We start from the raw sequence: 22,963 nt of genomic DNA on the forward strand, positions 1-22,963 counted from the left end.
TATTAGTTTGACTGTTGAGGCACCGCCAGGGACACACCACATAATACCACACCATGGGGAGGGAAGGCGGTGGCTGGGTGGGCACATTACTACCTTGTGAATTTGAAGAAGAAATATCATTGAATTTGTGAAGAAGTTGTCTTTATGTCTCACTGACAAACTGGGAAAAAAAATAATTCTGTAGACTGTTTTTTTAAATGAAAATATTAAAGCTTATTGTATTAATGAATGTCTCTCATTTTCAACACAAAGTGTAACCATTAACATCCCCTCATGTAAAAACCCTGATAATTCTGTAAGAAATCTTAGAAACATGCAGCAAAAAGATCCTATAGTAATGCGACGTAATGCGACAAGATATTAAATTGAAGTACGATAAGGTCACTATAAACTCTTCAGTACCATATACACAATATGAGTCCCTATAAAAATATTATTAGATTATTATATGAATAGCTACTGTAATAACACAGGAGATGAAAATACCACGATAAAGCCATCATACTGAGTATCGTAGACACACTATAAATCCCTATGATATTACAGGATTATTATAGGAATATGGTGATACCACAGGAGATAATATATATGGGCTTCCATCAAGTAGCATTAAGCCACTATACTGGAGGAATGTTGTAGTTATTTTTGGGATGGTACAGAGATCTATTCTTGCATTTAATTGGCGAAGAGACTCAACAGCCCTATTATATCAAACAATACAGACTTCTCTCACTCCCACCCCCATAAGCCACGTTTCTTCCTTATGTTCCCCTCCACACACAGACACACACACACACACACACACCGCTCTCTGCAGTGAAATATGATCGGTGCTCGCTCGTTATGCACAGCAACCCATAATCCTGTCAGGCCGTACTTTTTTTTCGGGTCAGGGATGCTCCGCGCAGACAAAGGAAGGAGGTTTCCATGTCGTGGGTGGTAATTATCATGAGAACGGAAAACTTGTAGCTTCATACACACACACTGCCACATCACAACGCTATTTCCAAGTACTACAACATGCATTTAGGACTTTTGGTGCTTTTTCTTGCCTTGACGAAAAGCTGGTGTGCACCGCCGCAATCTTGTCAGCCAGGAGACGAGTTTTTAGGTAAGATCACTTAAACTTTAAGGAATTAGGCCATAAGTGTGTCTGCTTTGCGAAATCCAAGTTATTGCAAACCGCCGTCCACTGTGGTTGACTCATAATGTAGGTACTGCAAACAGGCATTTGAAACATTGGTTTTAAAACACATTATCAAACGGATAGTTCCGCTCCTCCGTTTTGACTGGCAGAGTTACGCTCGAAGTAACGAAAAATCACCAATAAATGCACACCTGTGACCGCATAATACTTATTATGCTACATACACAATACTCAATTTAAATATGAATGCGTTGACTAAATATATCACCACTCGTACCGCTACTTAGGCTATGTGTCGCTTAGCAACCACGCTGTTAAAGATAGGCTACTTTTCAAGAATTGTTAAGCGGAAAATTAACATGTAATTATCACAGATTAAAATGAAAAGATTTAGGCTATTGAACATTTCTTATTAAAATATAGTGGTGTTTTATAAAAGTGCTGTTTCGAGTCGTGCCTAACGACGACTCTTAGGCTGTTTCTAATATCTCTATGAACCACGGCCTCTCGTGGCTTATTCCTTAATTCTTACAATTAGACTCTGTAAAAGCATATGGCGTCGCTATCATGCAAAGTGGATTTATATGCATGCATTGACTATGTTGCAGACAGCCACCGTTGTCACCTGTTTTTCTGTACCACCTCAACCTTTACTTGTTTTAAACTCTGATTATGCCCTGTCCCTGTGTCCCACTACTGTTTTGGCTTTCTCCTCTCATTGCATGTCAAACATTCATAGCTGTCGCCACCTAGCGTTTTATTTGTGTTTTATTTGTCATGTTTCCTGATCTTTGATGTTTGGCTTATTTTGTCTTTCACAGGAAGATGCAGCAACAACGCATTTGACGAAAAACGTAGGTGGCAGATTGCTTATTGAAGCTTAAATTGTAAATATGATGCCTCAAATACCCTACAAAATCCATAATGTGTTTTGTATAGGGCAAAATAATGTTCAAAAACAATTTTTAGTAGGCTATAAGGGCCTGCAGTAAATCATATGTATGAGGGCAGAGTGACAGGCTTTATATTCATGTACAGAAAAGGATCACAGCTGTCTAAAATTCTATCTCACAGCAACAGAGGCACTCATACTGTAGGTATCAGTGGACGGACATGGCGTCGCCTGTCCAGCTACTGAGTTTGTCCACAGATAAACTATCAAGCTCTGACCTGACTTTAAGGGCTGGGACACCAAACTGTTTCAGATACCGCTGCAGGTGCCGCTGCAAGATGCAACAGGCCTCCTCTCCACATAGCTATAGTCTCTCAGTGGGAAGGCAGCTTCAGCCCTCTAGGTCTGGCTATCATTCTGCCGAAGAGGATTTATGAAGCGTCAAGAATGTCTCGATATTTACATCTTGAAACACCAGGTGCTAGTCAAGGCTCTCAGCAGAAGTAGTGATCTACAGTGAGATATGCTTTTCCTACTAGATCATAATGAATGAGGTGGTGAAGGGAACAAGTTTCTTTACTCTTAAAGATGTGATAGACATTTGAATGCAGGCCTATCTGAGATGCTATTTATTAAGAACTGAGATACAGAAGAATTATCTTGTATTACATAGCTCAAGACTGAACTGATCAAGACTAAACTTTACTGAATTGATTAAACCAACAGTTTAAAAGTTTTGTTTTCCTAGCTAAACTATAACACATCCTCTTTCAAAATGAAACTATCATGTAACAGCTCTTCTCTGCCTCCACCTCTCCTCCTCTGTCTCCATAGCGACCTGTACAGAACTGAACCTGGGCTACTGTAATGACATGGATTACTCTAGGTGGGTCACATAAGTTAATGTGGGTGAGGTGATCACTGCCACCTAAGGGCTGTCACAGTCCAATAAGGCTGCTAGCTTGGTTTGTTGGAAGAAATACCTCTCAGTGCATTTTCACCATGAAGTTCCTTTAAGTCATTTTCTTCTGGACTATTTTTTTTTGGACTTGAACTGAAACACGTCTGTAAGTTACTAATATCATGTCAGTAAATCCCACTCTCAATATTGCTGCTCCAGAACCATATACCCGAACATCCTTGGCCACCGGAGCCGTTTGGAGGCGGAGTCAGGGGCAGAGTACCTCCTCCTGAGTGTCATCCATGGCCTGCTCAACGGGGAGTGCACCCCTGATATACGCCTAGTGGGCTGCTCCGTGCTCGCCCCGCGCTGCCAGAACGACAAGATGATCAAGCCTTGCCGCAGGACATGCGAGGCACTGAGGAAGGACTGCGGCCACGCCTTTGAGGCTATCGAAATGGCCTGGCCCTACTTCCTGGATTGCGACCGCTTCTTTGCCAGCGAGCGTGAGGGCTGCTACGACCCGCTGGCAGGGCTGAGAGGTAAAGGTCGGGCTGGTATGATTTACTGTTTGGATCAATGCGTACCTGGTGCTGTGTGAAAGAAGTCTACTGTGGTTTGAAGGGAGGTATTCCGTCAAACTCATCATCCTTCTCACTTTTTATCTGTCTACGTTTCCATTTTCATTTCTTCTTCCCTCCCTTACCCCTACTTATTCTCTCTCTACCTTTCCCCACGTTTCCCTTATTTTCTTCCGTCCTCCTCCGCTCCTTCCTTTCTATCCCGGTATCCCTCCTCCAGTCAGACAGGAGACAGCGTTGTCCAGTCTCTCTCCAGATGAACCAAGCACCATCATCCAGTTCACCTACACCTCCAATACCCAGATGTACAGCTTGCTGAAGAGAACGGCAGCCAAGTGCTCCAGCATCTCCCATGTCTACAGCATTGGACGCAGCACCGAAGGCAGAGATCTGCTGGTTATAGAGTTCACCAACAACCCCGGACAGCATGAGCTCCGTGAGTAGGGAAGTGTAGTGTGAATAAATTGTGTGGTAAGGATAGTATTGTGGTGTGCGTAGCCATATGATTACATTTTGAATGTTTATTCATATTTTAATAGTCTCTGTTCCATTCCCTCTACTTCCATTGTACAACATCTCCTATCTACTATTTTTCCCCTTAATTGTCTGTATTTCTCCATCCTGTTCTCCTTCCTCGTCCCTCCCATTTCCTACTATCATCTCTTCCTTTTCCATTCTCTGCCCTTAATTGTCTTTCCCCTTCAAACTCAATTTCACCCCCTTGGGACATGCACACTTCTGCCTCATCTCTGATTTCTTCTTTCTGTTTTGATCCTTGTCTCTCTCCCAGTTATTTGCTTTCATCATACCCTTAATTCTACCTCTCCCTCGCAATCCTCTCCGCCTTAAATGTGCTACGTGTAACATTTTAACATTAATGAATCATCACCACTACCACTACCACATTAATTTTGAGATGTTGGTATAAATACAGTAAACAAATGAGACCATCACCTAGAAGATTGGCAGCCTGTACCAGCTTCTGCACTGCATTTGACATTGTGGGCCACTGGGTTGGATTAAAAAGATGAATGGTAAAAGCTACGGTATTGCTTTATGGTACAAAGGGGATGCTGCTTTATGATGCAAAGGGACATTGCTTTATGGCACAAAACAGGTAGAGGGCTGCTGTTCTTCAAGCACAAACATAACTAAAGCTTTCAGAGTTTCTTGCAATGGTAAATGGGGGAATGAGTGAAAGGTCCCAACAACAACAACATGTTTATCCTCTTCAGCAAAGCAAAAGACAAAACAAATGCACTGGGAGTGATGGCAGGGGGTGGGAACAAGTAGTCACTCTTTGTGACTGGAAGCAACAGTGAGAACACTACCACTAACAATACCACTGGCGTGGGATAAAGGTTGCCAATCGTCTCGACCATGGTCTCATTTGTTTACAGTAATTATGCCAACGTATCACAATTATATATTGATATGTAAAAATGCTACTCATAGAATCTTTAACCACACTCCCCTCTCTCCCCAACCGCCAGTGGAGCCGGAGATCAAGCTGGTTGGCAACATGCATGGCAACGAGGTGCTGGGCCGCCAGCTGCTCCTCTACCTCGCCCAGTACCTGTGCTCAGAATACAAGCTGGGGAACCATCGAGTTCAGACCCTCATCAACACCACCCGTATCCACATCCTGGCCTCCATGAACCCGGATGGCTATGAGCTAGCCGCTTCAGAGGTAGAGGATAGCAATGACCCGGAGCTCAGCAACCAGGAAGTAAATATTGTTAACAGTAAACAAGACAAACCGCCATTATCCGTTCCCGATTGGCTGTCCGGCTGTCTATCCCACTTGAAGTATGGAGGTGGAGGAAAGCGGGACCTCGCTGAGGGGGTCCCGGCTTGAGGTTGAGGCGGCCAATAGGGTTTTTACAACGTTGTTTTTAGGTTGTGCGATGGTACACCATGGAGCAACCTTATGACAATGTTGTAGCAATGAGTTTTGTGAATATGGAGGTTCTCCATTTGAAATTGCCTATCTAGACTAAGATCACTCAAATTTTATTATGATATACTGAAGGATGAAGATCTGATTTAGAACATATGATTCAGGGACAGCCTCTGCTCTGCTCTGTGTTGGTGCTTAATGTTCTTAGTAACTGATACGGGACTGTTTGTAATGATACTCTTGATCATGGTGTAATTATGTCATTGGTTTGCATAATTTTGGTGTTAAAATGGTAATGTACTTCAGTAGTCAAGCATTACTAAAACAGACATTCATGAAAGCTGCTTGAAATTGAACCATGTTGTGCCAACCAAATTCACCCATGGTGAGATTTTATGTCTTGATGCTGGTTCAGTTACTAAGGGCAGGAGGTAAACAATCAGAGCTCTCTTTTCAACCTGCCACCTCCTAACTGTCTGTTATCTATCTACATTCTCTTACTGGTCCAGGACAGGTACTCCCACTACCAGGCAGGGATATCAGTCAGGGAGTGGTTTCAAAAGTTTGTAGAAATAAAAGGTGAAAAGGTTCTACTAATTACAGTCTACGAGAGCCTTCAAAAACATCTTTGGACATCTTAAAAGGACTTACATCCAAAAGAAGCTGTGAAAAATGGAAGGAAGTTTATATGCCATAGCAGTGGGAAAACTGTTGCCACTTTATTTTTGACTAACCAGGGAATTCCACACTAATCATCACTTCAGTAGTGTAGCCATTGTAGAAATCCCCCCCCCCCGCTCTGTGTTTATCCTGCTTTAGTACTGCAGGATTTTCCAAACAATTGGGAACAGCTCTCCAGCCACAATGTGACAAGCCTGAGAAAGTGGGATTTCTGCAACGGCATTTGCAGCTAACCCAAATACTAGTTGAGCCTTTTAACACTGGTACACCCCTCTATCGAAATGTTGCATACATTCACTAATGCCTCAGATCTTACCACTTTGTCTCTGCAAAGCTCTGCATACAGATAAGTTGGGGACTGATCATGTGTATGCACAAATGTCTATAGGAGTCACTAACACAGGACTATTACAGTAGGTCACAGGACACTTAGGCCCCATTAGGTCACACTATAAGGTCCACTCTGAAGATCACTATTGTTCAGGTGTGCACTGTGCAACATAAAATGTATTAAATGTATTAAGTAGCCTAATTTCTTCATTCTAAGCACAACATTACACACAAAAACTCTCCTGATAAGCATTATATATGCATGGGCTTCAGTCTGACTGGCTGTCTGAATACACTGTTTTGTGGGATTTAGAAAACAAGGTTGAGGCATTAATGAAAGTCTGTGGCATGTTGTAACGTCTATTAGCAGCATGAAAATTCAGTATGTAAGTCAAATTACAGGATATTTACGATTTGAATTTATGACTATACATTGCATTTCTTTTAATTATTGAAAAATTATACTTGTTAGAGAAGAAAATGTAACCTCAAATTTTTGCCATATTTTCATTATTGGAAAACAAACAAAAATTCCTTCTTTATATAATTTAATTGGTTTGATTGAGTGGATAACTATCATTAAGTTAGTGATGTTGTGTGCTCACTTCTTAATAGCTGATGATTTCCTGTCCTCAGTCCTCATTTCCTTCTTTTCATGACGGATATATGGTCTTGTCTACATATTAATGATAGAATTAACAAAGACAGTCTAACATATTCTTCCTTTTTTATTACTGCCTAATACTCATACAAATTTCTCAGTAGTTGCTTCACATAATCACTGCTTCCCACTAATATCTACCACCAACAACAACGTCATCATCACCATCATCATCATCATCATCATCATCATCAATCCAATCAATTTTACAATTCCGCCACAATTCCTCACTTGTAACACTTCTAGCTGTTTGAACCCAAATGTTTCAGGGTCACCTGTTGAACGGTTGGACCAATGGCCGGACCAATGCCCAGAACCTAGACCTGAACCGTAATTTCCCAGATCTCACCTCAGTCCTTTACCGCAACCGCCGCAGCAGGCACTACCGGACCGACCACATTCCAATCCCCGACCACTATTGGTTTGGAAAGGTAAGGGGACATTTCTGCTATTATATGGTTGTTTATGGACTTTTCATAATTGTCAGCAACACAGACGATTTATGGAGAATATTTTGCATTAGATTTGTATTATTCTGGATTCCAGGACAGTCCAATAAAAACTATGAATTGGTTCTTAACAAAAACTAAGGAAGTTCTTATCAGGAGCAATAGCAGCCAGCCTTAACAAAGTCAAGCACCTTTTCTGGATCACAAGCTGAGTTTCCCACCAAATACAGAATGTGCCTTTAAAAAGGTTATGCAGCATTTGCATCTTGGGAGGAGCAAAATAGTTTAGCTGTAAACAAAGATATTTTCTATTCTATTCTTTGCTTTTGAGTAATCATAGTTAACTGCACGCCTCTTCTTTGGGCTGTAGGTGGCACCAGAGACCTATGCAGTGATGAAGTGGATCAGGTCGCTGTCCTTCGTTCAGTCTGCCAGCCTCCACGGAGGGGAGCTGGTGGTCTCCTACCCCTTTGACTTCTCTCGTCACCCCCATGAGGAGAGGATGTTCTCACCCACACCAGACGAACAGGTAGGGAGAGAGGATGGGGAAGAAGGGGAGGAGGCATGTATACGTTTAATGTATGGATAGATTGAAGATGGATAGTTGGACGTAAAAAAATAATATCAGATGGGCAGAGGAACAGACAAACATATAGATATAGCACATTGATTGTCATATTCCCTCCCTCACCATCCAACTATCCTGTTAATCTCCCCATGTTTAGGCCTTCAAGCAGCTGGCTCGTACCTACGCAGACGCCCATGCCACCATGTCAAACAACGACACAGAGAGGTGTGGAGCCTCCTTTTACAGAACTAGGGGCATCATCAATGGGGCGCTGTGGTACAGCTTCGCAGGCGGTGAGATACCAACGCAACACTTTTCAAACTACAGAGGAAACCACTAATCCACTGAGGGCTTATACAACCATAAACAGAGATGTTTAGCATAGTTATCTGGATTACAGATTATTTGATTTAATGTGTTCTGTGTGCATGCGGCCCCATAGCTGTCAGCAACCTAACTAGCTCAATAGAATGTGTTGTCTCTCTGATGTATGTATGTATGTATGTATGTATGTATGTATGTATGTATGTATGTATGTATGTATGTATGTATATGTTTCTATGTATACATTCCCAGTTTCTCTCCTGCAGGTATGTCAGACTTCAACTACTTGCACACTAATTGTCTGGAGATAACTGTGGAGCTCGGCTGTGACAAATTCCCCTCTGAGGCTGAGCTTTACCCAGAATGGAAGAGGAATAAAGAAGCGCTGCTCAGTTTTATGGAGTCTGTGAGTGTTTGTTGTGCAGGCTAAGTAACAAGAAAGAGGACCAGTTTGTGTCAAACTGTAGATATTTTGACAGTGCATAATGTGTTTCGATTGCTATCAGAACTTGGAGTAACTGACAATCAAAGAAAACTTTTCAAGCAATTTTATCAAGCAGGTTTTCCACAAAGTGCTTCAGAGAAAACAAAGGACACACAAAAGATAATATATATATATATATATATATATATATATATATATATATATCAGACAAACAGGGAAATAATTTGACTTACCATTGTGCTCCCTCTCCCTGTACAGGTCCACCGAGGGATAAAGGGAGTAGTTAAGGATATGGATGGCTATGGGATCAAAGGTGCCACCATCTCTGTCAGGGGCATTAGGAAAGATGTCACCACAGGTAAATATGATTGTTTCATGAATAGGTTGGTTTTTTTTCCACTAGGGATAACTATTAGGAATGTTCTATGTCTAGCACTAGACTTAATGTCTCCATGTCTGTGATACAGTATGTCCAAATTGCTTTTTCCGGCATTTAATTTTCATCATACAGCTTTGAGACATATAGCTGGCAAAATTAAACTTGGATATGGACATTTTGTTGATATATTTCACGCATTGCCCCATGTTGTTTCACCCCTTTTATCACACTCTTCCCTTTCACTATCTCCCTATTTTTATTTGTTTTATCCCCTCTCTGGCATGTTTACATCACAATCTAATTCTCTTTCTACACCTTTCTCTCCTTATCTCATTTCCTCTCTCTGTCCATCCATCCTCTTATCCCTCCCTTCCTCCTTCCCCTCCCTCCCCTCTCTCCAGCGGAAGACGGAGACTACTGGCGGCTGCTGAACCCTGGTACTCACATCCTGACAGCCACAGCCAAGGGCTACTCCAAGGTCAGCAAGAGGATTTATCTGCCTCACAACATGGACAAGTCCGGGCGGGTCGACTTTGTCTTGAAGAAGGTATAGATCCTGTAGCTGTTGATTGGTTTTTATAATCCGGTTCCATGAATGCTATTCGTGAATGCACTTAATTGACTCTTTCACTTCCTAGCCCTGCATCATCATCACCAGCACTGCTGTGATATCATTAATAATAATGATAATATTTATTCCTTCATTCTCTCTACTCTCCTCTTCACCGCCTTCCCCATACTGCATCCAGGTTCCTGTGGAGCCTGATATTGATGACCACCTCTTCCCCACAGTAGACACATGGGAACGCTTTGACCCCTACAACCAGTTTGAGCGCTACAGCCAGGCGGAGTTAGGTGAGGGAGGGCTAGAGCGCCAGGAGAAACCCTGGTGGTGGAACTACTTCTCCCAGTCTGGCATCTCACCTCCAACCTGGCTGCTGCGAAGTGTCTAGACAAATTGTAGGATGAAAAAGAGTCCGATGTACCAGCGCAGAACGAGACTGGTAAAGGAAGTTCTGACATCCAATCCCATTGAGTCGGCGCTCTCAGAGACATCTATTTAGGAGGAGCTATGACAATGAAATCAGCAGGGCCCAAACTCTTTCCAGTGCTTCCTGGAATAATGTGAAAAGGCATTTCTTTCGCCAGGCAGCAAATATAATTCCAGCAAGCACAGTATTGGCCAATATTGCTTTGCAACCAAAGTTTGCGGTTTTAAGTAAGAACTGAATCACTGGACTAGTTACAGACCCCTGAATAGTCCACGTTTTTCAGATGAAAAGGTGCAGCTGTTCTAAAATCAAAGCCAAGATGGCATATTGGATTACAGTGGGAACAGGCTGGCAAATTTATAGCAACATTGTATGATGACTCAGAAAATGAGAAGAATGGTCTCTTACATGAGGCTAAATCCCAAGGTTACCTAAAGCAAAGTGGACAATCCAAACCAAAGAATACCCTGTTTGTTCTCATCATTCCTATTTTGAATGTGTGATCCTCTTGAGTGATATCATATTCTGTGCCTTTTCAGATGGTCTACACTTCTCAAAATATTGTGATTTAAGATTACAGTTTCAAATTTGAAGGCAGCTGCATTTGAATCTTGTCTTTGTGCACATTTTGTTTTTTGGAGTTGGGTTAAATTCAATACAGAAGCACAGCTTATGCTGTTTTTCTTACCGCATTCCCTGAGAACAAACATGCCACAAGAAAGGCACATAGTGTGGTTTTCAAGTAAGTGCTATCCACATTTTCTTCATTATACTAGGCGTACTTGATAAGGTCAAAACCTTTTGAACCTGTACAATAGCTATATAATTAGCATTTGATATTGAGTACCACTTTTAGGCCTGGTTTAACAGTAGTATCGTGCTAACAGTATAGCAATTTTTTGCGCTCAGAAATTAGAGGAGAAGCTCCCTAAACCTTGCTTTCTTTATATTGTTCACTAGCACAAAAACATCATTAGTAAATATTAAATGTTTCTGGTGTGTATTTTTCCATTTCTGGTTTGTTTAAAAATGTTTATTTAGATCTGGATCTGTTTTCTAGAGTTCAAAATAGGTCTTACTGCTGTCTTACCGCTTTTGGTGGCTGTTAACTAAAATGTGAGGCTGTTGTACCCTTTCATCGCCAGAGGGTGCCAGAGAATAGACAATGACTCTCAGATGGTAAAGGCTTCATAAAGACAACAATGAGTAATGAATAATGAGTAATGGATGATTGAGGGCATTTGTAGCTTACTCTTAAAATATCGCAGCATTGATTCATTTATTTATGCATTTAGGCCTATTCATTTATTCATACACACGCACACGCACGCACACACACACACACACACACACACAGACACACACACCTATTATAGTCTCAGATGATCATCCGTTGGGGTCAAAATGCTGATGATCGTTGGGTTGTGTTTAAAATAATAATAATAAATTAGAAGCAATTTTAAAAATGTACATAATTTAATTTTCAAAATTATTTAACGAAACAATCAAATAGGCTACATTTCACCGAAAAAGCACAAGTCCTTCGCCTAAAAGAGCGTTAAATGATGCACAGGTGGATCGATTCTTGTTTATCCTAGACAGCGTGAAGTAGCCTTGTGCCAGCACGGAATGACAGGTAAAGCGTCCTGCCTGTGTACCACGCTGTGATTGTGACGTATTTGTCTCCTTTTCCCTATGACGAACAAACTGCCGAACTTTGTAGGTGTAGGCCAGAATTAGGCAACAGGGGAAAACATACAAGTGACTGAAAACTAGCTAGGATAACGGCGCACCGCATCATCCTTTAACGTTAAGTAGCCTAGTCTACAGGAGCTACAGGACCTAACGCTAGGTTGAAGAAAAAGGTAGGCGAACCATGCTGAATTTAGCTTCTGTGTGAAAAACCAAACGCACTGTGCAAGTTTCTGGTAGGCCTACAGCTTCATGGACGGGGGGCCGAGAGTCCAAATGCTACAAGCTAATTTTACTGATAGCACACCTGCAACCAGGAGGAACTAATAAGTGAAATCACCTGGTGTAGTTTTTGGTTGGAATGAAAACCTGAAGACTGTAGTTACCTCCATGGTATGGTCCCTGTCCCTGAAAGATACCAACCCTATGGTACTCTCACAAAACTACAGTTGAGAGTGGGCAGCCCACCAAACTTTAGTATTTTTTTTTTATTTTTTTTACTTTTATTTAGACCAGTGTTTTTCAATCCTGGTCCTCGGGCCTGAGGTATTACTGCTGGGTTTCTATCCTACCAGCTAGCTAATTGCAGTTAATTACATTCACCTGTAATCCCAGGTGTAAAATAGTCCCTGATTAGATAGCTAGAATGAAAACAAGCAGGGCTCTAGGTCCCGAGGGGCAGGATTGAAAACCACTGGTTTAGACAGAAAGCAGAAAGGCAGACATGGGAGGGGAGACACAGGCGTTGGATGTATCTCTGGGTACTTCCCAATACTAGAGAATAAAAAGCCAATACTAATTAGTCTTACCAGTGCATGGCCTGGAGCCGGTAATTTCGCAATTAATGACTTTTAGAATTTGGGCAAGGCTTCCAGCGAGTCACACACAGAATCAAATGTATATTTTTAAGTGTTTCCTGGCAACAAAGTGTCTCTGTGTGTTTGTGCAACAATGCTGAAGCAAGTCCTTCTTGTCCATCAGAGTTGCCCAAAAAGTTGTCCTGTGTATCACCACTTTTGAATAAGGTTATAAACTTTGCTGCCCTGTTCCTTGCCAATAATTGGGAATAATTTTGGGAAATTAAATAAGTGGCCTATCACCACATTGTTTTCCCAAATCTTCCCAAATCCTGTCATAGGCCTACCTGAGCCAACAAATCATGAGAAAGAATAAATGCATTCACATCAGGCATTAGAATAGGCAGACATTAGCGCACTTTTCATCCAGAACTATTTACAAAGGCAGACAAGTGAACATTCCTATATCACCATCACTGTAAGTATCTTAATAATGAATAACGAATGAATCCATGGTTGCACTATTGTCTGTAGCGCTGGTCTATCTAGGTCTATCCAGCATAATCCATCTGCGCCACCTGCATAGTACAGCTTGTCCAATTGTCACAGCTGGAGCAAAGGATGCAGAGCAGCACATCAATAATATCTGCTTGGGACAGGATTGCGTGCAACCTCGTTCTCACCCCCATGTCCATCTGCTATCCGTTTCTAAAGCACACTGACCTGTGGTTGAACTAATGCAAGTAAGTGTATTAAGCCACTGCACGGTTCATATGCATAATCTATCCCATAATTAGCTGCACTAGATAGAGGCCCTGGAATCTGGATAATCATCTAAAGTTATGTATTGTGAAATGTATGCGTTAAACAACAAGACTAAAGTAGGTGTAGATGCGACTGGTGAAGTATATAAGCCATGTTTTAAAAATGACAGGCCTAATGCAGGCCTACAGAAAGTGGGGAAGCATCTAAATTTCATTTATCAGATGATTTATAAATTGACCCTTTCATACAGTACTTGACCCATGGTAATGTCCATGTAAGTGCTGTATTACTAGATTAAATGTGCATGCGAACACACTCACACACAAGCTTGGATTATCATATCATGAAAGCCACACTATGAGGGCGTTTACCATTCGAACCCCAAGGCTTTGGAATGCCATTTTCAGGTGGAACGCCAAAATTTGTGTGGCAAAATCAGTGTCATCTTTTAAAAAAATACTTCATAAACCACACATACAGGCATTTTCAGAGTTTGTAACTTATTTGATTCTTGTTGAATTTGCCTGTTTATGTCTGCCATTTTTATTTCTTATCTTATTGGCATTTATTTAGTATTTTTTTTAACTGTAAACCATTGTGTGATACATTTGGTTACAGTCCTAATTCCTGAAATTCCAGAATACTGGATTGCGTCGAGGTACCGGTGGGTGACGCAAGTACATCCTTCCGATCAACTAGAGTTACATCAGTTCAATTTCACTGCTTGGAGCTAGAACTATTCCACACCCTCGCAGTTCATGTTTTCACTTTGAATGGAATGGCTTGACCGCATCTGCGCAGTTTAACATGGGTCAACATTAAAACCCTGTTTCAGAACTTCAGCAATCAATGGAAGAATGTCAGTGTGAAAGATGTTGCAATAGCTTAAACTTTGAACTGAAAGTAACTGCGATCTGTCAGTGAGTTTTTATGGAAAGGCTGTTTATCATACTTAAAATACAATGGTCACTCCACAGATAAGGAAGAACAGATCCTCTTCTTCCTGTAAGCAACAGATATCACTAGAACTTCCCTTGCTTGAGGGCTTGATCCCGATCCTAGATAGATCTCTTGTTACCACTGGCGTTCACCCCTGCAGAAGTTATGAATGGAAAGGTTTCTCTAGTGTCTCCCCAAAACATGGCATGACGCTGAAGAAGCACGGATGTATTTTCTCATTAAACATATTGTAGTACAGCAAGAAGGCTGTTTGTAAGGCTTTCAAGTAGAGTCTCATAAATGACCCCTACTGCTAATGTTACAGTGAGAGCAAAAACAACAGTTTAGTTACATTCTTAGGTTTTCTTTTTGAAAGGCCTTTTTTGAATCATGCTATAATTATCTTCTTTCCAAGGCAACGTGTTCCCAGATGCCTCCTCCTTATGTTCCTGGAGTGAGTTTCCATCTGGCAGTCTTCCACCCTGTTCTCTCCCTCTCTCTCTCTCTGGCCTCCCCAATGTACCATGTAGTCACTTTCAATCTGACTGCATCAGTTTCTCTAACATAACACTTTTTAACACTCTGCATATATAATGCAAATGCCAAACCACTTTGCTCTGAACTTACTGTACTCTCTTTCTTTCTCCCCTTCCCCTCTTTCTCTGTCTCTATCTCCCTCTCTCGCTCTCTGTCTGTCCGTCTCTCATTCCTGTAGCTATCTAGCTGCTATGCCCCAGGAGTAGAGGCCTGCTCAATGTGGCAGAGATGATTTGTTTGCTTTGCAATTATTTTCCGTCAGTGGAGACAAATGGATTCATACGGCATAGAAAAACCCACACAGACAGGGCCAGAACGATGAATGCAGCGGAACAGACTAATATGTACTGCCCAAAGATGAAGATAGAGATAGGGAATATAGAGCGCCCTGGGTATCTCTCCCTGAACGGATAGCTTTATAAAGACGGAACCATATGGCTGCGCTGCATTTTGAAATCTGTGGCGGTGTGTTAATTGCTGCTTTAGAGACCAGGTTAATGTTTTGAACCTAATGACAGCCTGTATTTACTGTATGTCATGGTCCCTACATACCATGGACCATAGTGTGTTATTATGTTGTTGATGTACTGCATCTTTTTCTTACTCATCCAACAATGCAAATGTCAACATTGCTACTGCCAGTCCAGAAAGGTGTGAATTGTCCCTCCACTTTTACTCATTTGCTTGAATGTGTAACACTCCCAATTTCTATTACATTATGTGATACAAATTGGGGTGGTGGCATCACATCCCATCTTGAAGAACTTTGTTTTCTATAGACCAACTTACTGCTCAGCATATTTTTATTTTTAAACATAAAATGGTTCTTGTGCTTGTAATGATAGGCTAAATTATTTGGGGAGTGTCAATTTAAGTTTCTGAATCATAGTTTTGAGTTGCTTTATTTTCAAAATCACCCACTAATAGACTATCACTCAGTGTTAAAATTCATTGGTGACAATGAATGTGAGAAAAAGAAAGCTAGACTGAAGTTGGAGAAAAAGAGAAATGGAGGGAGGACAGAGGGGGCTCCCCCATTTGCTCCCAAAGTGTGACTGACACAGCTACGCTGCAGCGGCAGCTGTCTCTTCAACTTTCAAACAATCTAGAAGAGATTAATCTCTCTCTATCTCTCTCTCTCTCTCTCTCTTGCCTTCTCTCTTTCTCTACTCCTACTGCCCCTTTCTCCCCTCTTTCAGTGTCTCTGCTGTATATCCCTTGTCCTAACCCCCCCCCCCCTCTCGCCCCCCTCCTCCCCCCTCTGTCTCCCCTCCCTTCCCTTTCCCTCCCCTCATACGAAGGGCAGGTTCAGGGGTCACCAATTACTCAGGGAGGGCTGAGAAAGTTGTATGGGCTCTGCCCTCGGGGCTGCCATGTTGCATTATCGTCATGGAGATTGCAGGTACACAGCAGCCACTGGCTGCCGGCGCAACCACAACCTCAGCCCTAGCACTAGGCCGTATAGACTCAGCTCGGCTCGAACTCTCCTCATGCCTGAGTGGCTGGCTGGCTCCTAGTCAGCCCCCCTCTCTTACTGACCTGCTGGGCAGAACTAATATGTATGTCTAGCTCAGACTTCCCGGGAAGTCCTCTACCTGAGCCTACACATCCCAGTTGTGTTGATTGTTTAACTATTTCTCTGCTGATAGATTTGTGTTACTGTGGCTTGCATGCTTTTCTGCAGTACACTGGAGAGATTGTTTTGACATGAAGGAGTTGGATAGATTTCATTTAATGTGCCCAAATAGATTAAACATATAATCTGGACTTTTTTCAGCCATTAAAAATGTAGGTATATGTTCCTGAAAATTTTGACTTGTAGATGGAGTATAACCTTTTTGGAAATGTCTAAAGATGGCTTAAGAGTTCATCAAGTAAACATTTGTTCACTTGGATATACGTCACACGCAACATCTTGGACGTCATTGATCAGATTTTTCATGAAACTTAATGTGTTTCATGGCTCCATTCTTGTATTTTTTAAAATTCCAATGATTGGCTGAAGGGGGGCGCTACAATGTTTGTTTTCTTGTTGGATTTTGCTGAAATTTGGAGGAATAATGTACCTCACCATTGCGTTCTCACATTTTTAAAATTACACTCATCAGCCCAAGGGGCGGACACTGCATCATTTGTTTGTTCATCATCACGCACAATATCTCCGACACTACTGATCCGATGTTGACAAAACATGGGGAAATGATGCATCTCACTGCTGCATTCCCGCATTCAAAAGTACACTGATTGGCCCAAGGGGGAACTACAATTACAGCTCAAAACAAGGTGATGTATTTGTTACTGATTGGCCCAGGTGGGGACTTCATCATTTGTGGGGGACCACATGTTTGCTGTTGCCTTGTTTGTATAGGCAGTGCAGGTGTCCTGCTTCAGCAGAGGCTTGGGCAGGAAGCTTTGCAAAGTGCGATGGGTGTTGGCACAAAAGAGCGCCTAAAGCACTTTATGTTGCACCTTGGAGAGATGAGGCGGAGGCTGAAGATGCTCCGTAGCTGCATCAGCTCACCATAGAGGGGGAGGGAGGTGTTTTCTAGGATGGAGTTCAGTTTAGTCCTCATCCTCCCCTCTGCTACTGCCTCCAGGCTGTCCAGGCTCAGCCCTACAACAGCCTTTTCTCACCAGTTTGTTTATCCTACCTGCCTCCCCCCACTTCGGTGCAGGCCTCCCCAGCACACCATTTGAATCGTAGGAGGTCTGTTGAATCAAACATTCCAGAAAGTGAAGACCTGACTCATTTATCTATTTTAAACACCATCTGAACCGGCAGGCAGAGAGGCCCAGCCCAGCGCTGTTTAGGCCAGGGCCAACAGAAGCTGTGCAGCCAGTTGAAATGGCTCCTGAATAGAGAATCCCAGAGTCTGATTCAGTGTGCTCAGCCAAACCCTGGGTAATTGCAAAAACAGCACTTGGTCCACTAATAATGGGTGCGTGTCATCTCCAATCCCCAGCCCGCCTGTCTGTCCACGCCACAGAGGCGGCAATTACAGACCCGGGCCTGCCACTGGACATGTGCACACAGTGAGGGGAGAGGAACAGTAGAGTGTGTGTGTGTGTGTGTGTAGGGGGTGCATGAGCAAGTGCAAGAGATGTGTGTGTGTGTGTGTGTGTGTGTGTGTGTGGACACTGAAAAGGGCAAATGCAGACTTGGGTCTCAGCTCATGACTTAAACAGACATTCCTATTTTCCTGGGCAGTCAAAACAGTATTGTAAATATGAGCATAAACTCTATCCCAAACTTTGAAACCAGATAAGACTTTAATCTTCAATGCCATCAATGTGTACAGCCTGCAGCTGCTTCATTGACAATGAACAGCTACACAGTAGTGGGACTTTGTATCATCCATTAAATATACCCATATCCCATGAAAAAGATCCTTGTCACTGTCATTTCCCCCTGTTTTTCCACTTCATTCTCTAGGGAGCTGTGCACTGAGGTAAAAATGAGGTAGCAAGAAACTCTCATTTCTAGCTATGACAGACAGTGGTGAATGTTTTACCACTACAAACTGAAATATCCTTTGGCTTAGAAATAATGTATTGATGCTTGAATTTAGTGCCATTCTCCTTAAAGTTTTACCTCTCTTTTTTTTTTTCTTTTTTTTTTTCATTTTAATTGAGCATTATTATTACTGTCCAAGTAAGTGCAATGACCAAGAGCTTCTGTGAGCAGCACACAGCTGGACATCTCTCTCAGAGTCACTTCCTTTACAAAACATACTCATGGTTACCCATCCATGCCTCCTACAATGGCCATCACGAGGATTTACTAAACGTCTGCTGATCTTTCCTGTTATGCTGCTATTGTTTTATTTGATTTGCTCTGCAGAGGCATGACGAACTGGTGTCACGGCAGACAATAGAAGGTAGTCAAGGCCTGACCCCAAAACTAATTTGCCATCTTAAGCTCTTTTAACAAGTGGCAATTTCGATAGCACAGAGTTTGTTTACCCTTCGTTCTGCTTTCCTTTTATTTGTTGTGATTTTTTTGCAGAGAGCTGTATGAGGGAAAGAGAGCATATAAAAATAGTTCTAGGAATTTCCCTTTGTCTGCTTCCCTCTCTCCATCTCTGTCTCTCTCTCTCTCTCTTGCTGTCTCCTTAAGTTTGAGCCTTAACTTACAGTTTCCAATCATATGAAAGAATTAAATTTATGAAAGATTGTAGAACAATTCAGATGCATTACTGTCACCGTACCTTGTTTTGTGTAATGAGTTCTTAAATGGATAACTCTTGTATTCCTAAAATAACTCATTCTGTGTTTCTCACCGACTTCCAACCCAATTGTTTATGATTTCTTAAAAGAGAATCTCTGTGTTTGATTTTCTTCGGGCCTAGCAGTTGTTGAGTGTTGATGCTGTTGTTGCCATAGAATTTTGCAACGACGACCGGTCTCTGGTTGCTGCAGGGGTCAGAGGTCAGGGCAGACTAGCCCTAAGCAACGACGGTGTGTGTGAAATTGGACACAGCTCTGCACCATTTGTGTGTGATTACGTCAATTTCCTAGGGCAACTCCTGTCGCCACCTTCTCACAGAGAGATAGCATGCATAGCTCTGGATTCTACGATATGAAGGAGGGCTGACATATTGGTTTCATACTTAGGGAGTTTAAAGTTGACGTTACATGGGTGTTGCTAACACTGAATGTTATTGTTTTGGAGGTAATGTGAATAAAAACTGACTTTAGAAAGATTGTAGGCTTATAGAACATAGGCGACTCTGGCCTTTAACTGCCCATGGAGTGGTGGGCACACACACACACACACACACACACACACACACTGAGCTTTCCAAAACTGTACTGACCCTAGCTGTTTCTATAACAGTGAAAATACCCCAAAGCTGTCTGACCAATGAAACAAATATAAAAGTTATGGAGAGCTGTATTTTTAGAATTGGTAGTCATGATTCAGGGGAGAAGTGAGTGAAGTTAATGAAGGGAAGAAAAGAGTTTGAAAGGGTAATGTGATTATTATTTGCCTCAGTGGACAGTGAATCTACATCTAATTTCAGTTTCAGAGATTGGAAAAAGGCATATTGTAGTAAAATTATTTGGGAAATATTTACTCGCTTTACTAATGAGATTAGTTTAGTTTAGAATCATGCTTGTAGATGTCTCTGGGAAATTTCCTTTTGGATGATAAGTCAGTTAATTTTACGTCAAGTATATTGTTGTCTGACTAATGGTAAATCAGTCTGATAAGAACTAAAATGCTGATCTTTAAATATCTTATACAATGTAAATATCAGGGTTTAAATGATTATTTTTTAACTTTGTCAACTTATAAAAACTTTTAGTTCCTGAAGCATAATAGCCCTGACCTATATATACGTAACTCAGAATAATTGTATCTTTTGCAGTTGTCTTCATACAGAGTGCTCGGAAATGGCCTATGTACAATTCAGCTAAAATTGTTTTTATTCATTTTTTATTTCTCCCATGTTTTCCTGAGCCTACAACCCTTTTAGTCTTTGTGGAAAGTAGTGAAGTAAAATGCAATTCAATTAGGTGGCTGTTACCCCCAGGCCTCTGATGTTCCTTCCTTCCTACCGCTACTGCAGCTTGAGTCCGTCTCCTCCTCTGTTCCTTATGCAATGTTGAGAAGTAGACCATGCAATATTGTTATTATTACACACGGCTACCGGACATTAGGCCCAAGTGGGCTCAGTGGGGAAGAAGAAAAGGGAAAATGTAAAAAAAAGAAACAACAGTTGAATTTGAGACCCAAAGAGAACTAAGTTATGTGCACGCAGGTTGGAGGCACAAGAGTAATTTCTTTATCATTCATCTAACTTAATATCCACAGTAATGCAGCAGAATATCTTTATTTGAATCATAGACTTCTGAGCCGATCGGTTTATTAATTGACATAATGAGCAAAAATGTTGCAGTTTGAACCAACAATTTGGCTAAATTGTCTGAATTTCCTCCTAGAAACATGCAATTAATAACACTAAAACTGTAACTTATACTGCTCAGAGCATTTCACAACCTATGTGCATGCATGTTTCATATTCCAAACAAGCTTTAGTCTGGAATTTCAACACATTTCAGTGTTCAAAACCATTTTTCAAACTTCTGAGCAACCTCCAGTGCTGAGGGGTTTGGATAAATGAGCATCAACAATGTGTCTTTCCATTTTCACTGACAATCTGTGACATTTTTGGAAGGGTTCAGTTAGGCATATGTAGGAAGCATACTTTCAGATAATTCACTGGAATCCAAAAGGTTATAAAAATGTATAAGCTGCAAATTAAATGTCCATTCATTTGAACTTACATTTTGTCTTCTTCCTACAATGACTCATTTCGACTACCACTGACCACAAGACTACGCAGGCAGATTAATTTTCTCTACCCCCTTAATTCGTTTCAGTGTTCCAGAGGGCTGCTACCTATCCAAGCATACATTGCACAGAATGCAGGAAGACACACTGGACAGGTCTCCAGTCCATCACAGGGCTAACACATAGACTCTCACATTTATACAGATGGGTAATTTAGAGTCTCCAGTCCACCTGACTTACATGTCTTAGGAATGTGGGAGGAAACCCATACGAACACGGGGAGAACATGCAAACTCCATACAGAAAGGGCCAGGAATCGAACCCAGGTCCCTCTTGCTGTGAGGTGACAGTGCTAATCACTGAGCCCCTGTACGACCAAACAACCAGGCAGATGCCATTATATATTCAGATATTACCTGGGCTGATGTGTAATGTTCATGGTTTAAGTACGAAAGGTTGCTAGTGATCAGTAATACCTAGGAATATATGCTTCTTCATTGACCCTGATGGCTATGTAGCCCTTCTGGCCCTTGGAGAAAGACTGACATCAACATTGACCAGACAACTGGGTGGATTTTTTTTATTTTGATAACATAGTGGGTCTATGCGTAATATATATGTGTTAGAGAATTACAATTTTCAGCAAAGCTCAAATCTAGTAAAAGTTAGTCTACTTTCTGTAATTTCTGTTAGTCTATTGTTTAGTCCCATTTGAAGGTGGTTCTGTTTTGCTTGTAATGTGAAAAATGTATAATGTTGAAAGATTACTATGAAAGTACATCAAGAGGCTGTTACTGTGGCTGAGGGCACTTAATATACAGGTATTTATGTCAATCAGAGCCATGTGCCACTGTGGATTAAAAAACGGATTCCAAATCCAAGCGAACCAAATGGGGTCATAGGTGAAGTCGAGGGTAAGAGGTTAAGCCATAACCACTACTTAAATGGAACTGGGGGTTTCTCTGCTGTGTCCCACAAGCTACTTTTTTCCATCCCCCCCCAACCCCCCCCCCACTTCACTCTGTATTTTGTTGAATGACGTGTAGACCGGCGTCATACTTTGGCAAAGCCATGATAACTCATTAAACAGACATTAAGATCAGTGGCCTTGCTTTCTGTAAAGCCAATCTTTCTTGGTCATATTTCTGCAGGGAATGAAAAAACCAGAAGAACACTTAAAAAGTCAGCAAGGAAGAGAGGGAGAGAGAATGAGGAAAAGCCCTGAAGGCAAATGGCAGGGAACATCAGTGCCGTTAGACGGAGCTACTTTAGCTGTCATGCAAGAGTATGTGAACGCACCACTGAACGCACACAGTCAGCATCACTGAACACACACAGACAGCCTTGGTGATGATGATGATGCCCAGGCTCAAGCTACTTCTTTAAGCGTGTTGAAATTAGCCAAATTAGACTTAAAAAGCAGACAATTGCTTGGACAACAATAAATAAAACATGCAGTTTAAGTAGAACTGGAGGCTTATCTGAAGCTCAAAATATAAGACGGGTTGGTCCTACCGATGCTGCTAAAAAATGTCTCCTCATCTATGTATTCTGGCTTTTATTTAAATCATCAGCTTTGTATCTTGTTTCTTTTTTTCAGTTTATACACAATAACGAGCTAGGTAGCAAAAGATCAACAGGAGAAAATGTAGGCTATATGTCAAATTTTCAATTTCCGTCTGTAT

General features: G+C 41.6%; 1 protein-coding gene across 1 annotated transcript; it reads left to right on the forward strand.

Moving 5' to 3' along the window:
* Positions 1-907: 907 nt before the first annotated feature.
* Positions 908-11,257, forward strand: cpz (carboxypeptidase Z). Its single transcript, XM_071529636.1, has 13 exons — positions 908-1,111; positions 1,969-2,001; positions 2,874-2,925; positions 3,160-3,482; positions 3,742-3,957; positions 5,015-5,250; positions 7,363-7,524; positions 7,913-8,071; positions 8,268-8,403; positions 8,701-8,840; positions 9,138-9,237; positions 9,660-9,805; positions 10,008-11,257. The coding sequence occupies exons 1-13, from the start codon at positions 1,021-1,023 to the stop codon at positions 10,209-10,211; spliced, it is 1,998 nt and encodes a 665-aa protein (XP_071385737.1). The 5' UTR covers positions 908-1,020; the 3' UTR covers positions 10,212-11,257.
* Positions 11,258-22,963: the final 11,706 nt, after the last annotated feature.

Source organism: Centroberyx affinis, unplaced genomic scaffold (genome assembly GCF_046629955.1).
Source record: "Centroberyx affinis isolate AG114_WGS23_722 - 3 ecotype Tasmania unplaced genomic scaffold, CSIRO-AGI_Caff_v1 ptg000127l_1, whole genome shotgun sequence".
Taxonomy (NCBI): domain Eukaryota; kingdom Metazoa; phylum Chordata; class Actinopteri; order Beryciformes; family Berycidae; genus Centroberyx; species Centroberyx affinis.

Excerpts from the sequence above, each read along its gene's own strand:
- cpz (XM_071529636.1), top strand. The coding sequence starts at position 1,021 with ATGCATTTAGGACTTTTGGTGCTTTTTCTTGCCTTGACGAAAAGCTGG. Across the intron at positions 3,958-5,014 it reads CCCCGGACAGCATGAGCTCC|TGGAGCCGGAGATCAAGCTG; the intron begins GTGAGTAGGGAA and ends CCCAACCGCCAG. Across the intron at positions 8,404-8,700 it reads GTGGTACAGCTTCGCAGGCG|GTATGTCAGACTTCAACTAC; the intron begins GTGAGATACCAA and ends TCTCTCCTGCAG.